Source organism: Solanum lycopersicum, chromosome 4, assembly GCF_036512215.1.
Source record: "Solanum lycopersicum chromosome 4, SLM_r2.1".
Classification (NCBI taxonomy): Eukaryota; Viridiplantae; Streptophyta; class Magnoliopsida; order Solanales; family Solanaceae; genus Solanum; species Solanum lycopersicum.
Window position 1 is genome coordinate 39,881,033 of NC_090803.1, and position 15,443 is coordinate 39,896,475.

At 37.3% G+C, this 15,443-nt stretch overlaps 1 protein-coding gene across 1 annotated transcript; it reads right to left on the reverse strand.

Annotated features, from left to right (window-relative positions):
- Nucleotides 1-9,424: 9,424 nt before the first annotated feature.
- Nucleotides 9,425-12,088, reverse strand: LOC138348098 (uncharacterized). Its single transcript, XM_069296708.1, has 7 exons — nucleotides 11,898-12,088; nucleotides 11,726-11,813; nucleotides 11,393-11,649; nucleotides 11,066-11,241; nucleotides 10,899-10,978; nucleotides 9,617-9,889; nucleotides 9,425-9,523 (listed from the first exon to the last, which is right to left on the reverse strand). Exons 1-7 carry the CDS (start codon nucleotides 12,086-12,088, stop codon nucleotides 9,425-9,427), a joined length of 1,164 nt encoding a protein of 387 aa, XP_069152809.1.
- Nucleotides 12,089-15,443: the final 3,355 nt, after the last annotated feature.

The following is a 15,443-nucleotide window of genomic DNA, read 5'->3' on the forward strand; positions in this document are numbered from 1 at the left end:
CACACACTTGCATTTTTGATCTTTTCTTATTGAAGTGTTTGTCAACTTCAACATGCTTTGTTATATCATGTTGATCTAGATTATGAGCAATGCTTATGGCAGCCTTATTGTAACAATATAACTTCATTGGAAAACTCAAAGGTTTTCTTAGTTCTTCCAAAAACCTCTTGATCCACAATATTTCACAAATTTTGCATACCATGGATCGATACTCAGTCTTAACACTACTTCGAGCCATCATATTTTTCTTATTAAATCTCCATTTAACTAAATTTCACCAAACAAATGTACAATATCCAAGTGTAGACCTTCTATAAATAGATGAACAAGCCCAATCCTCATCTATATAACCCTAAACACTTCTTTGCACATTTTTTTGAAGTACAACCCTTTCCCATGAGAAGTTTTTAGATAACTTAGGATTCAATATACAACTTCTTGATGTTCTTCTTGTGGAGAATATATGAACTGACTGACTAAGTCTAGTATGTAACAAGTAAATCAAATGCCTACCAATCTTTGATATTGACCCTTATCAATCAATTTTCCTTCCATTACAAACATCAGATTTAGGTCAATTGGGGTTTCTATTGGTCTACAACCACTCATTCTTGTTTCATTTAAAAGATCAAGAACATACTTCCTTTGTGAAACTATAGTTCTTTTCTTCGATCATGCAACCTCTATGCCAGGAAAGTACTTTAGCAAGCCTAAGTCATTTATCTCAAATACTAAGGCAAGACGCTCTTTTGGATTTTTTATTTCAACCACATCATCTGATGTGAGGATTATATTGTCAACTTACACTATAATAACTGTTTATTTTTATTATAGTGAATGTCGAGTATACATCGTGTGATCTGCTTGTCCATGCACATACTCTTGTTTCACAAATTGAGTGAACATTTCGAACCAAGCCATTGGCGATTGTTTAAGACCATAAAGAGATCTTCTAAGCCTGCATTTCTTTTACTTATATTTCCCGTCAAAACCTTGTGGGGAATCAACATATACTTGTTATTCTAGTTGCCCATTCAAGAAAGCATTCTTGATATCAAACTATTGAAGAGACAAGTCAAGATTTACTGCGATTGTCAACAAAACTCTAATTGAGTTTAGCTTAGCTACTGGAGAAAACGTCTCAACATAGTCAATGTCATATGAATGTGTGATTTGCGTTGCAAGGATTTTTGTGATTTGAATTTGGTAGTGAAAACTCATTTACAACCCATTGGTTTCTTTCCCTCTTGTAAATCCAGCAAATACTATGTCTCCTTTTTTCAGGAGCTCGCAATTCCTCCAAAATAGCCTACTTCCACTCGGGAACTCGTAGAGCATCCAACACATCTTTTGGAATCTCCACACTAAAAAGTTGGGAAGTAAAGGCTGAATAAGTAGGAGTCAACTTTCAATAAGACACAAGCATAGAAATAGGATATTTAGAAGCATTTATGACACCTTTGCATATTGCAATAGGTAGGTCCTGAATTGAGGAGTTAGAAATTTAATCAGTTGGAAAATTACCTTGAATTCCAGTAAGGTCTTGCGGACTCTTTTTAGTGATGAGAATCTTCAATCTTTTGTTCTTGAGTTTGATTCCTATTCAAATACACTTGTTTTTTGTTTTGTTTGTTCTCTATTCCCATTTTTATTTTTGTCATTTGAAGGCTCTGTTGGTTCATTTCTCTTAGTTTTTGACATTTAAGTCACTTTGGTCCCTATTATCTCTTGGATCAGACTTATTTATATCTTCTCCTTGATCCCTCACATTAGTACTTATTATAATATCATGTTTCTCATTTTCCTAATGTCTAGTTTCCTCAATATCACAAAAAAAACAAATTTTCACCTACACAATACACCCCCTGAAGATGAGTAGTAAAATAGAGTGGGGACACAAAAAAGTTCGATCCATTGTAACAATTATCTTCCTAGCATGTAGATCATAACAATTATATCCCTTTTGACTTGGGGCATATCCTACAAAAACACACTTCTTAGCTCGCGATTCAAGTTTACTATGATTATGAACATGAACAAATGTTCTACAACCAAAACCTTTCGGAGCAAGATCTATAGTTAGCCCAGAATTAGGAAAACACTCTTTGAAAACTTTAAAAGGTGTTTTAAATTGAAGAGGACGAGATGACATCCTATTAATAAGGTAAGTGTCATTAAAAAGAGCCCCTCACCAAAGGTGTTGAGGAACTTTACTAGGAAACAATAAAGCTCCCTTTACGTTTAAAAGACGCCTATTCTTTCTTTCATGTATACCATTTTGTTTAGGAGTATCTAGACAAGTGCTTTGATGTAATACCGACTTTTATCTGAAAAAACTTCATAATTGTTCATTAAAAGTTTCACGATGATTGTAACTCCTAAAAATCTTGATTTTCTCATTGATTTTTGTTTCCACCATGGCATTGAAAGTCTCAAACCCATTTTTAACCTCATATTTTTCCTTCAATAAAAAAAAACCATCTCAATCTAGTATGATCAATAATAAAATTTACAAACCACCATTTTCCAAAAATCGTTGAAATTCTAGACGATCCCCAAACATCACTATGAATCATCATAAAAGGTTTTTAAGCCTGATAATTTTGAGAGGGGAAAGAAGATCGATGATTCTTTGCCATTTAACAAAATTCACTTTGGAACAATGATGGATTCTTATTTCTAAATAACTGAGGTGACAAATGTGGTAGACAATAAAAACTTTGATGTCCAAGCCTATAGTTCCGAAGCATGTGTTTATTCAAAACAAAGTAGAGTTCAATCAAATAGGATTCACTTGTGGTGAGTTATTCTCATTGTCAAGAAAATAAAGACCTCTTGATTCTCTAACACTGTCAATCATCTTCTACGAGACCTTTTCCTGAAATTCATACAAATCATAATCAAATATAGCACAAAAATATAGGGAACGGGTTAATTTACTTACAGAAATCAGATTACAAGAGAGCATTGGAACACTAAGAGTATCATGAAGTATGGGAGATGGTGATAGTTTAATAGTTCCTTTTCCAGCAATTGCAGAGAAAGAACCATCAGATATCATGACATTATGGTTCCTTGCACAAGGAGTGTAGGTAGAGAAAACACGGGAACTTCCAGTCATGTGGTCACTAGCTCTTGAATATATGATTCAAGAATCTATTTGGTTGGAATTGACACTAAAAAAAATAGACGATACAACACCATTTTCAGCAAAAGAACAAGAATAGTTAGAAGAATATGGTGCATTTGGACAAATTATTGATATTTAAGGAGTTTTTGCAGAATTTCCAGTTGTTCTATTGTAAATAAAGACGTTTCTGGAGAAGGTTGCTGCCCCTAATTAAAGTAATATGTTTGAAGGGCTTGACCATTTTGATACTTGAAATCGCAATTGTCAACTCCCTTCTTCTTCCAATTCGGTCGTTTCACATTACTCTACCAACGTTAATCATGGGTGTGCTAGTGTTTTTTTTAAATGATCATACCATGGCCTTTTTTTTCATATATATTCTTCACTATTACAAGAGTTGAAGAGTCTATAGCAGATTTTAGTTCAACATGTAAATCGAGTTTTAACATAACTTTCATCCTAGTTTCGTCTCTCCTAACTTCAAAAAAGGTTTCGAAAAGTAAGGGTAGAGGGTTTTTTACTATGATTCATGACCTGATCTCATCAAAGTCTCACTTTAATCCCGCTTAAGATGTCACGACAGGAATCTAGACCCTAGACGAGTCCGACAACCGACGTTGTTGACCTCTCAAAGGTTGCAAACAAGCCTACTTACGTCATTCTTGCTTTACATAGGTTTATTTTAGTGGAAATTTTGAAAATTTTTGTTTCTTAACATACTTATAAAAACATTCTCATTAATACGTAATTGTTCTGCGTCAACCATCTAACATTAAGATATAAGCAACTAAAATAAATAGTTCCATTCTTATTAACTGTATAATTGCAAAAATGGCACCAAAACATAGTCGGAATAAAAAAACAGGAAAGGAACGCTAGTGGAACATGATCCACTAGCTCAACTCTAAAACTAAACTAGAATATAAAACAACAACATCCTCAAAAGCATAAGGACCAACAACCTCCGGATGAATGTTGGACTTCTGGATTACTGCAGTGATGATCCTGTAGTTATCGTCCACATGTGCCTTCATCTAAAATAGTAGAGTTCGTATAGGGTTAGTACACACTTGTACTATGTATGGGTATATGCAAGCACACACCAAGGATATACATGAGAAATAAAAACTCTTTCCTAACAATATGATTTTTGGAAGTCAAGTCAGTGGACTTGCCAAATAGAGATTAGGAAAGTTTCAACATTTGGATTAGGACAGTCAACGAGCTTTCCAAATTTGAATTAGCAAAGTCAGTGAGCTTTCGAGATTTGGAAAAGGAAAGTTATGCCATGAGAATAACATACATCATCATACGTTTCACATTTGCACACAACAATAACATTTACACATAACACATATCATATATCATACAACACAGTTTGCATGTATCACATAACTTCTTTAATATCATTCATTCATATTCCATGACACATGCACTTAACATCAAGACATCCCAGAATTGAGGGATCAAATGATGGGACCTCAACTAGGGAGTCTTCATTAGCAATCACAGAGTCTGCTTCCTTCATTCCTACGTACTCCATTTCATTTCATTCATAGGCTAGTGTAAACCCAAGCTATACCTAGGATGTAGTTTAAGACTTTCAATAGGTTCATTGTGCAATGACCAAGAATGACCTAATATCATTACTTGAATCTAACTCACATTATGATAATCCTATCCTAACACCTTTGGTATCATTCATTTAATTATGTACATCATTTTAGGTTGGCCTCATTCATTCATTTGGAACTTTAACTTTAATCGATATCGATAATGTGAGCATCATGAAATCCAGTGTCTACCCCACACCAAAAAGAGGTGGAATCACCGATCAAAGTTACCCAATAACATGCTAGCATACATGGAATCGAACCTCTTCAGATCCCTATATTGGCAGTATAGGTTCGAAGACTAGGAGATATAAGAAGACCCATACATGGCATGCCGGACAATCTTGTCTCATGAGAGTTACGTGAACCTCCACCCTTCCCGAAAGAAGGAATCACCTCTCATATCTACTCTATCGGTGCTCAGTATAAACTTCCATTTCATTCATCTCATATGTGACGGAGGCTAGCGTCTAGTATGAGGACATCATAGCTCATTAGATGATTTCTCATCATATCATTTGTAATAGGCGTGTTAAGATCAACACCTTCATTAGAGTGTTCATAGAGACTAGTCTATTCATTAACTTACACTCTCATAGATTAACATTAGAACATTTGGTCTTCATAACTACTCACCCCTTTTTATATGAACGTTCATTTCATCACATGCCAATGTATTTGTCTATTTATGTGTTTCACACTCTTACTTGACCCTTCTAGCATTTCATCATTTCATCACATAATAATCATTTAATCGCATGCCAATGCACTTGGCCATTCATGATGTTTTACACTCATACTTAACCCTTCTAGGGTTACATCATTTTATTACATATATCTTAGGTTCACTTCTTTTAAACGCATGTTAGACTTATGAGTCTATACACAATCCTTGAAGCTTCATTCATAGTTTGTTAAGTAATTCATATATTTTTAGGATTATGGAGTACAAGACTTATGTATCTTGTATATATGCCAAGAGCTTCATTTCGATCTAAGTAAGTTGAATTATTCTTTGATATTTTGTTTACGTATGACTTATGTATCAATACAAAAGTTAGGGCAAGGAAACACAAGTTTGAATCACTTGGATAGCATTTACATTTTTCATTGATTTTATTTTAATCTCCATGACATTTTGGGACTCTAAATTGAACCCCAACATTAACATTGTATCTTTAATTTTCTACTTTGTTTTCCTCTTAATTTGGCTGAAGGGTTGTGGGTTCAAACCCACACAACCCCTTTTTATTTTTTACTAAGATCTCATTGCCCCTTTTCGCCCAGACCAAAAGGTTGTGGGATCAAACCCCCACACATCTTTTGTTTTATTCTTCTTCTTTTTTTCGCTGGGCATTGGGAGGTTGTGGGTTCGAACCCCACAACATCCTTATTTAAAATTTTAATTAAAACTCCCTAGGCTAGCCATTTGGTAGTGAGGTTGTAAGATCGATCCCTCACAGCCTTACCTCATTTTTCTTATTTAATTCGCCTTCTCCTTTCCAGCCTTGAGGTCGTGAATTGGATTCCCACACCTCACGTTTTCCTTTCTTTATTTTCTCTTTTTTCACTCGCTACCTGGAGATCGTGGGTTCGATTCCCGTGCCTCCCAATTAGTTACTTAAATTATTTGTTCTCTCCTTATCCATCCTATAGCCGACTTCAATTCCCCCAGCCCCATTTTAATTTCTTTTTTCGCGAATTACAGTAGCAATATTCACAAAATTTTTAACATGCATACTTCAACATAAACATCACGAAAACACATTTCATCCCTACCTTTACAAGAAAACATACCCAATCTATAATTCAATGAGAGCTAGTGACAGGGACATGCAACGGGGAACAACCACAGTTTTCGGAATAAATATATTGTATCTTAAGAGGTCTTTTTGGGAAAGGGACAGAAAGAGAAGAAACACATACCTTAGTTGATGTTCAAACGTTGAACTTGCTCCAAAAACCCTCTCCAAAACCAGTCCAATCTTCCTCAACGTCCACACCGCTCTACGGACAACTTCTCTTTGCCTTGACATTTTTGGTTACTTTGTTTTTCTTAAACTTTCATGTGAGTTCTTCAAGTGTAAAGAACTCTTAATATAATATCTTTTGTTGTTGTTTTTTAGGAAGAGAGAAATATTAAAGATATGGTGAAACGTGAGAGAGAGATCGTGAGAGATTGAAACGTGTGAAGTTGTTTAGGCTCTGATAATGACTTAGTCAATTTAAGACTTTCCTTAATACTTCAATAATTAATTAAAAAAATATGATTTTAATTTTTAATAAATCATCTAATAAATATTAATTAATTAAATTAATTTATCAATTTAAATAAAAACAATTTGAATCATTGCTTCAACATAGGTCAGAACCCGGGTGGAGCAAGACTTCGCTTTAGGAGCTCAATTTCAGTTCTCCCTCTCCCCAAATTACCCCTCCAAATTATGAAATAATTAATTAATTATATATTTATGGTAATTACGGTATTATTTTAGCCTGGTAAAAGACTTTATTACCCCTAGACCCTCAAAACTTTAGATTTCCTCCTTTTAAGTTTGGTATAGACTCCTTTGCTTATATCTTCATTTTTGAGAGCCCTATATGGTTGGTTCCAACCTTTCCAAGCTCAACTAACTCCCAAAGTTAGTTGTCTTGGCCGTAGTAAGGGTTCTGAGGTCTAGTTCTACCCGTATCAATCCGTGTGAACCTTGATCTAATCGCAAGCATTCTTGACACATTAAGCATTTCTTAACTTATTCATTTTTAGGGTTTTTACATTATCCCCCCTTAGAAACATTCGTCCCCGAATGACACTACCACTACATATCGTAATGCCAGTCATATCATAACATAATCACTATGCACAGTCCAGTAATAACAACAAAATACGGAGAGATAAGGAAACATATACTTAAGATTAGGAAGTCTAAGCTCAAGAGCTGAAAAGATGAGGGTAGCGGGATCTCATGTCAGCCTCAGCCTCCCACTTAGCACCCTTAACAAGATGATTTCTTCATAATACCTTCACTGTGGAAATCTGCTTGTTCCTCAACCGCTTGACCTGTCTGTCTGAGATCTCAATAGGTACCTCCTAATAAGACATGTCTTCATCAAGCCCCAAACCCAACAGGTAGAATCGATACTGGATCACCTAGTAACTTCTTCAACATAGAGAATGAAATACTTGATGAACAAAAGCAAACTACGCAGGCAATGCCAACTCATAGTCCTCCTCACCCACACGATGTAGGATCTCATATGTCCAAACATACCTCGAATTCAGCTTCCTTTTTCTACCAAATCTTATCACCCCTTTCGCATGTGATATATTAAACTAAACCTGGTCACCAACATCAAAATCTAAGGGTCGCTTTCTATTGTCCGCATATGACTTCTGTCGGCTCTAATCAGTACCAACCTGTCCCTAATCATTCTGACCTTCTCTAAGGCCTCATGAATGATATCTAGACCCAAAATGGAATACTCTCTAACCTTGAACCACCCAACTTGAGATCTTCACCTCCTACCATACATTACGTCAAACGGTACCATCCCAATGCTAGAGTGATAGCTATTATTATACGAGAAATCTATCAAAGGAAAATGGTCATCCCAACTACCCCTTAAGTCAATCACACATGCTCTCAACATGTTCTCCAATGTTCGAATGATGCGCTCTGCCTGCCAATCAGTCTGAGGATTAAAGGCAGTAAGTACTAAGATTTACCTGCGTGGACAAGCTTTTCTTGAAAGATCTCCAGAAATGTGAAGTAAATTTATCTCCTCTATCTAAAATGATAGATAGAGGAATCCCATGCCATCTCACAATCTAATCTATATAGAATCTTGCATAGTCCTCAGCTTTGTAAGTAGACTTCACTTGGATAAAGTTGGCGGACTTAGTTAATCTGTCAATAATAACCCATATGGAGTCATCCTGTCTCCTAGTCCTCGGAAGACCAACCACGAAGTCCATAGTAATGGCCTCCCACTTCGAAGTCGGAACCTCTATAATCTGAGTCAAACCGCTTGTCTAAAGATGCTCTGCCTTAACGTGCTAACAATTAGGATCATCTGGCCACATATTCTGCAATGTCCTTCTTTATGCCATCCCAACAATAAATCTGCTTAAGATCATAATACATCTTGGTGGACCATGGATGTATGGAATATCTGAACCATGGGCCTCTGCAACAATCCTAGTCCGTAAATCATCTGGTACACACAATCTGTCTTGATACCTATGTATTTCATCACCCCCCAAAGGGAAATACTCATTTATATTTATGAACACTGAGTCCTTCAACTCCATCAAAACAGGATCGAGATGCTGACCCTGCTTGACTTCAACTACCAAGGATGATTGAGTACTAGGAAGATTTGAAACACCCCCACTAGTAGAGTCAACCAATCGCACACCTAGTCTTGCCAGTATGTGTACATCTTTCACTAACTCCTTCTTTTCATCCTCAATGTGGGTTGTACTTCCCATGCTCATCTTGCTCAAAGCATCGCCTACAATATTAGTCTTACCTGGATAGTAGTGAACATTGATGTTATAATCCTTCAACTACTCCAACCATCTCTGCGGACATGGATTCAACTCCCTCTGTGTGAACACGTACTAGAGACTCTTGTTGTCTGTCAACACATACACATGCACTCCATACAAGTAGTGACTCTACAGCTTTAGTGCAAACACCACAATTGCTAACTCTAGGTCATGAGTGGGATAATTCTTCTCAATAACCTTGAGTTGTCTTGATGCATAGGCTTTCACCTTACCATCCAGCATAAGAACACAACCCAAACCAACCATAAATGTATCATAATAAACAGTGTAATTCTCACCACACTAAGGCAAAGTAAGCACCGTGGCTGAAGTGAGTCTGTCCTTGAGCTCCTGGAAACTCTTCTCACAAGCCTCTGTCCATTCAAACTTGGCATTCTTCTTAGTCAGAGTTGTCAGTGGGGCAGCAATGGAAGATAAGCCCTTTATGAACCTGCGGTAGTAACCAGCCAATCCTAAGAAGCTACATATATCTATGGGAGTAAGAGATTTTGTCCAGTTCTTAATAGCATCAGTCTTCTTGGGGTCCACCAATAACCCTTGATCGACACAACATAACCTAGGAAGGTCACTGATCTAAGCAAAAATTTAAACTTGCTAAATTTGGTGTACAACTTATGTTTGTCTAAGTACCTGCATGATTAGTCTCAAATTTTGTTAATGCTCTTCCTTAGTCTTAGAGTAGATGAGAATGTCATCAATGAATACTATTACAAAAGAGTCGATGTATTCATGGAAGACCTTGTTCATGAGATCCATAAACGTATCAGGTGAATTTGTGAGATAAAATGACATAACCAAGAACTCATAATGACCATAATGGGTACGAAATGTTGTATTTAGGATATCTCCATCCCTAACCCTAAGTTGATGATACCTTGAGCAAAGATAAATCTTAGAGAAAAAATTAGACCCTTTGAGATGATTGAACAAATCATCTATTCTGGGAAGTGGATACTTATTCTTAATTGTGACTTTGTTGAGCTTCCTTCTTTACAAACAACAATGGAGCTCCCCATGGGGATATGATCGGCTGGATGAAACCCTTATCAGTGAGATCTTTTAACTGCAGCTTCAACTCTTTGAGTCCTGCTGGATCCATTATATAAGGAGGAATTGAAATTGATTTAGTATCGGGTTCTAAGTCCATACCGAAGTCAATCTCTCGAGGGGGAGGGACTCCTTGCAAATCATTAGGAAATACATGTAGGAACTCATACACTACAGGTACTGAGTCTATGGAAGGAATGTCATGATTTAAATCATTAACACTCACAAGATGACACAAAAACCTCTTGGACACCATTTTATTGGCCTTAAGGTTAGAAATCAAGAGGTTAGGAGGAATCGAGTTGTACCCCTTCCAGACTAGATCTTCTTCATTAGGGAAACAAAATCTCACCACTCTACTACGACTGTCAAGGCAAGCATAACAACTATGAAGCCAGTCCATGCCAAGAATAACATCAAAATCATGCATGGGTAACTCAACGAAGTTTGCACACATATTCTTACTACTTACAACCATTGGTTAGTCCTTGTATACTCTATCAGTTCTTACATTTTCTCCTAAAGATGTACTAACCACTATAGGATCATGCAGAACTTCAAGAAATATCTCAAAAGTGAGAGCAATCAAAGGAGTTACAAATGAAAGCATAGACCCTGGATCAAGTAAAGCATAAATAGAAGTTGAGAATATTTCCAGCATACCTGTGACCACATCAGCGGACTTCTACTGCTCCTCCCTGCCCTTCAGGGCATAGAACTTCTTCCTCCAACGAGGCTCGGCTGCTGCTGCACCCTGTGGATTAGGCCTAGGTTGAGCATTAACTCCAGCCTGACCTCTGTTCTGTGGGCAATCTCTAACCACGTGCCCACTCTTACCGTAATCGAAGCACGCATCAGTGCCTTGTCTGCACTCTTCACTGTGAGATCGGACACACTTAGTATAGTTCTATTAGGATGCTCCGTCTGGCCTCCATTTCCTTTCTTAGGCTCAAGTTTGCCTTCTCTAGGTGTAGTGCTCATCTGAGGATTAGAGTTCCCAGACCCTGTTGTCCCTTCTTGAACCTCTACTGCTCACGGACGCCAATGTTTTTTCTGTGGCCTCCATGGTTAGGATCTTTCTTATCTTGTGGCCTAGGCCTCCTTGCATCACGAATACCCCTCTTTCTGTGGTTATCCTTCACTTGCTGGACATATACCATCAACCTTGAAAGGTTCATATTATCATGGAGCATCGCAGACCGACACTCCTCATCCTGGTCTCCATTGATTCCTGTGAGGAACCTGCTTATTTCATCCCTGTTGCTTAAACCAGGGAAGTAGCATACCTGGATAATTCAACAAACCTCAGTACTCTCCTCATTCTTGTTTTTAAATACTAAGGAAGATAACATACTTTGATACCTTAACAAACTTTAGGGAAAACTCTTTGACTGTCATGGATCCTTGTTTAAGGTTGATTAACTCCTTAACCTTGGCTTCTCTAATCTGTCTGGGAAAGAATCTCTCAAGAGAGCTTGTGTTAAACAGCTCCCAAGTGACTAGAACTCCACCCAAAACTTAGATATCTTTCTACATTTTGCACCAAGTCTGTGTAGCATCCTTGAGCTGATAGGAAGCCAACTCAGCTTTCTCTGTTTTTGTGGACCCCAAATCCACCAAAATTTTATGCACCTCGTCCACAAACTTATGACGATCTTCTGATGTCTTATACTCTGTGAAAATAGGAGGGTTCATCCTCGTAAAGTCACGCAGCCTGTCCTCCATACAACGAACCAGTGGGTTCTCCCTATAAACATTCTGTCGGTTGACCTAGGCAGTCACAGCCTGGGCCTGCATAGTAATGTCCTGTGCCATCTGGGCCAACGATGACCTCACCTCAGCGTCATTCAACCTAGTTGGGTTAGGCATAGACACCCTTCAGTGGAGCCTGGGGTGGATCCTGATTAACCCCAATACCTGCTCCTCCCCTCCTCTGACCCTTAGCTCTCCTAGTGTTCATTCTTTGAAAACCGACAAAGATTGATGTTAGACATGCTCATAACAACAAGAACTCAGACATTAGGAAAAGCAAGATAAGATCAGAAGAAGGGAAATTTTCCTATGCATTATGCAGTCTCTAATCAAGGATAGTGGTACATTTCACTACCACGACTTAGAAACTACTCAATGTGGTTGATGTGAACTTATTGTTCTCGATATTTAACTTAGTGCTCTGATACCAACTTTTTCACGACTAAAATCTAGACCCCAGACGACACCGGCGTCGTTGACCTCTCAGAGGTCGCAGACAAGCCTATTTACATCATTCTTACTTTACATACGTTACTTCATCCTCGTAAAGTCACGCAGCCTGTCCTCCATACAACGAACCAGTGGGTTCTCCCTATAAACATTCTGTCGGTTGACCTAGGCAGTCACAGCCTGGGCCTACATAGTAATGTCCTGTGCCATCTGGGCCAACGATGACCTCACCTCAGCATCATTCAACCTAGTTGGGTTAGGCATAGACACCCTTCAGCTGGAGCCTGGGGTGGATCCTGATTAACCCCAATACCTGCTCCTCCCCTCCTCTGACCCTTAGCTCTCCTAGTGTTCATTCTTTGAAAACCGACAAAGATTGATGTTAGACATGCTCATAACAACAAGAACTCAGACATTAGGAAAAGCAAGATAAGATCAGAAGAAGGGAAATTTTCCTATGCATTATGCAGTCTCTAATCAAGGATAGTGGTACATTTCACTACCACGACTTAGAAACTACTCAATGTGGTTGATGTGAACTTATTGTTCTCGATATTTTAACTTAGTGCTCTGATACCAACTTTTTCACGACTAAAATCTAGACCCCAGACGACACCGGCGTCGTTGACCTCTCAGAGGTCGCAGACAAGCCTATTTACATCATTCTTACTTTGCATACGTTACTTTTAGTGGAAAATTTTAAACTATTTATTTCTTAACATACTTATACAAACATTCTCATTAATACATAATTTTTCACCATCAACCACCTAAAATTAAGAGAATTCAACTGAAAGAAATAGTTCAATTCTTATTAAGTGTATAATTGCAAAAATCGCACCAATACAAAGTCAGAATAAAAAATAAGAAAGAAACGCTACTGGAACATGCTCCACTAGCTCAACTCTAAAACTAAGATAGAATATTAAACAGCAGCATCCTTGAAAGCATGAAGACCTACCAACTCTGGATGAATGCTGTATGTCCGGATGACTGCAGCGATGATCCTGTAGCGCTATCGTCTACTTGTGCCTACACCTAAAATAGTAGGTTTTTATAGGGTTAGTACACGCTTGTACTAAGTATGGGTATATGCAATCACACACCAAGGACATGCATGAGAATGAAAAGCTCTTTCCTAACATGATTTTTGGAAGTCAAGTCAGTGGACTTGCCAAATTGAGATTAGGAAAGTTTCCAAATTTGGGTTAGGAGTCAATGAGCTTTCAAAATATGGATTAGGAAAGTCAGTGAGCTTTCCAGATTTTGAATAGGAAAGTTATGCCATGAGAATAACATACATCATCATACTTTCACATTTGCACACAACAATAACATTTACACATAACACATATCATATATCATCCAACACATTTTGCATGTAGCCCATAACTTCTTTAATATTATTCATTTCATATGCCATGAGACATTGGAATCATACACTTAACATAAGGACATCCTAGAAATGAGGGATTAAAAGATGGGACCTAAACTAGGGAGTCTTCATTAGCAAACACAGAGTCTGCTTCCTTCATTCCAACGTACTCCATTTCATTTTATTCATAGGCTAGTGTAGAGACAACTATACCTAGGATGTAGTTTAAGACTTTAATTAGGTTTATTGTGCAATGACGAAGAATGACCTAATGTCATTACTTGAATGTAACTCACCTTTTGATTATCATATCCTAACACCTTTGGTATCATTCATTTCATTATGTAAATCATTTGAGGCTGCCCTCATTCGTTCATTTTGAACTTTAAATTTAATTGACATAGATGATGTGATCATCATGAAATGCACTGTCTATCCCACACCGAAAAGAGGTGGAATCACCGGCCAAAGTTACCCAATAACATGCTAGCGTACATGGGAATCAAACCCTGTCAGATCCCTATATTGGCAGTATAGGTTTGAAGACTACGATATATAAGGAGACCCATAATGGCATGTCGGACAGCCTCAGCTCATTAGAGTTACGTAAAACTCCGCCCTTCCTGAAAGAAGGAATCATCGCTCATACCTAGTCTATCGGTGCTCAATATAAAGTTCCATTTCATTCATCTCATACGTCACGAAAGTTGGCTTCTAGTATAGGAACATCATAGCTCATTAGATGAATTCTCATATAATCATTTGTATTAAGTGTGTTAAGCTCAATACCTTCATTAGAGTATTCATAGAGACTGGTCTCTTCATTAACTTACACTCTCATAGGTGAGTACACGTCGGTAACATTTACTTAGGCTTATTTGAGATTTTTCTCATATTTTATTAGCCACATATCATATTCTCACCACAATCATTAAAATTAGCACATTTCTCTACATACTTACTCACCACATTACATGAATGTTCATTTCATCGCATGCCAATGCACTAGGATACTTATGAGTTTCACGCTCTTTCTTGATCCTTCTAGTGTTTCATAATTTCATTACGTAATAATTAGTTCATCGTATGTCAATGTACTTGGCTATTCAGGGTGTTTTACACTCGTACTTAACCCTTCTAGGGTTACATCATTTCATTACATACATCTTAGGTTCACTTCTTTTAAAATTATGCTAGAATTATGAGTCTATACACGCAAGTCATTAGGCTTCATTCATTGTTCATTAAGAGATTCATATATTCCTAAGATTATGTAGTATAATACTTATGTATCTTTTATATATGCCAAGAGCTTCATTTCGATCTAAGTAAGTGGCATTATTCTTGGAATTTTTTTTCACATATGACTGATATATCAATATGGAAGTTTGGGCAAGAAAACCCAAGTTTGAATCACTTAAATAGCATTTACATTTTCCATTGATTTTATTTTTAATCACCATGACATTGGGACTCTAGATTGAACCCCAACATTAACATTGT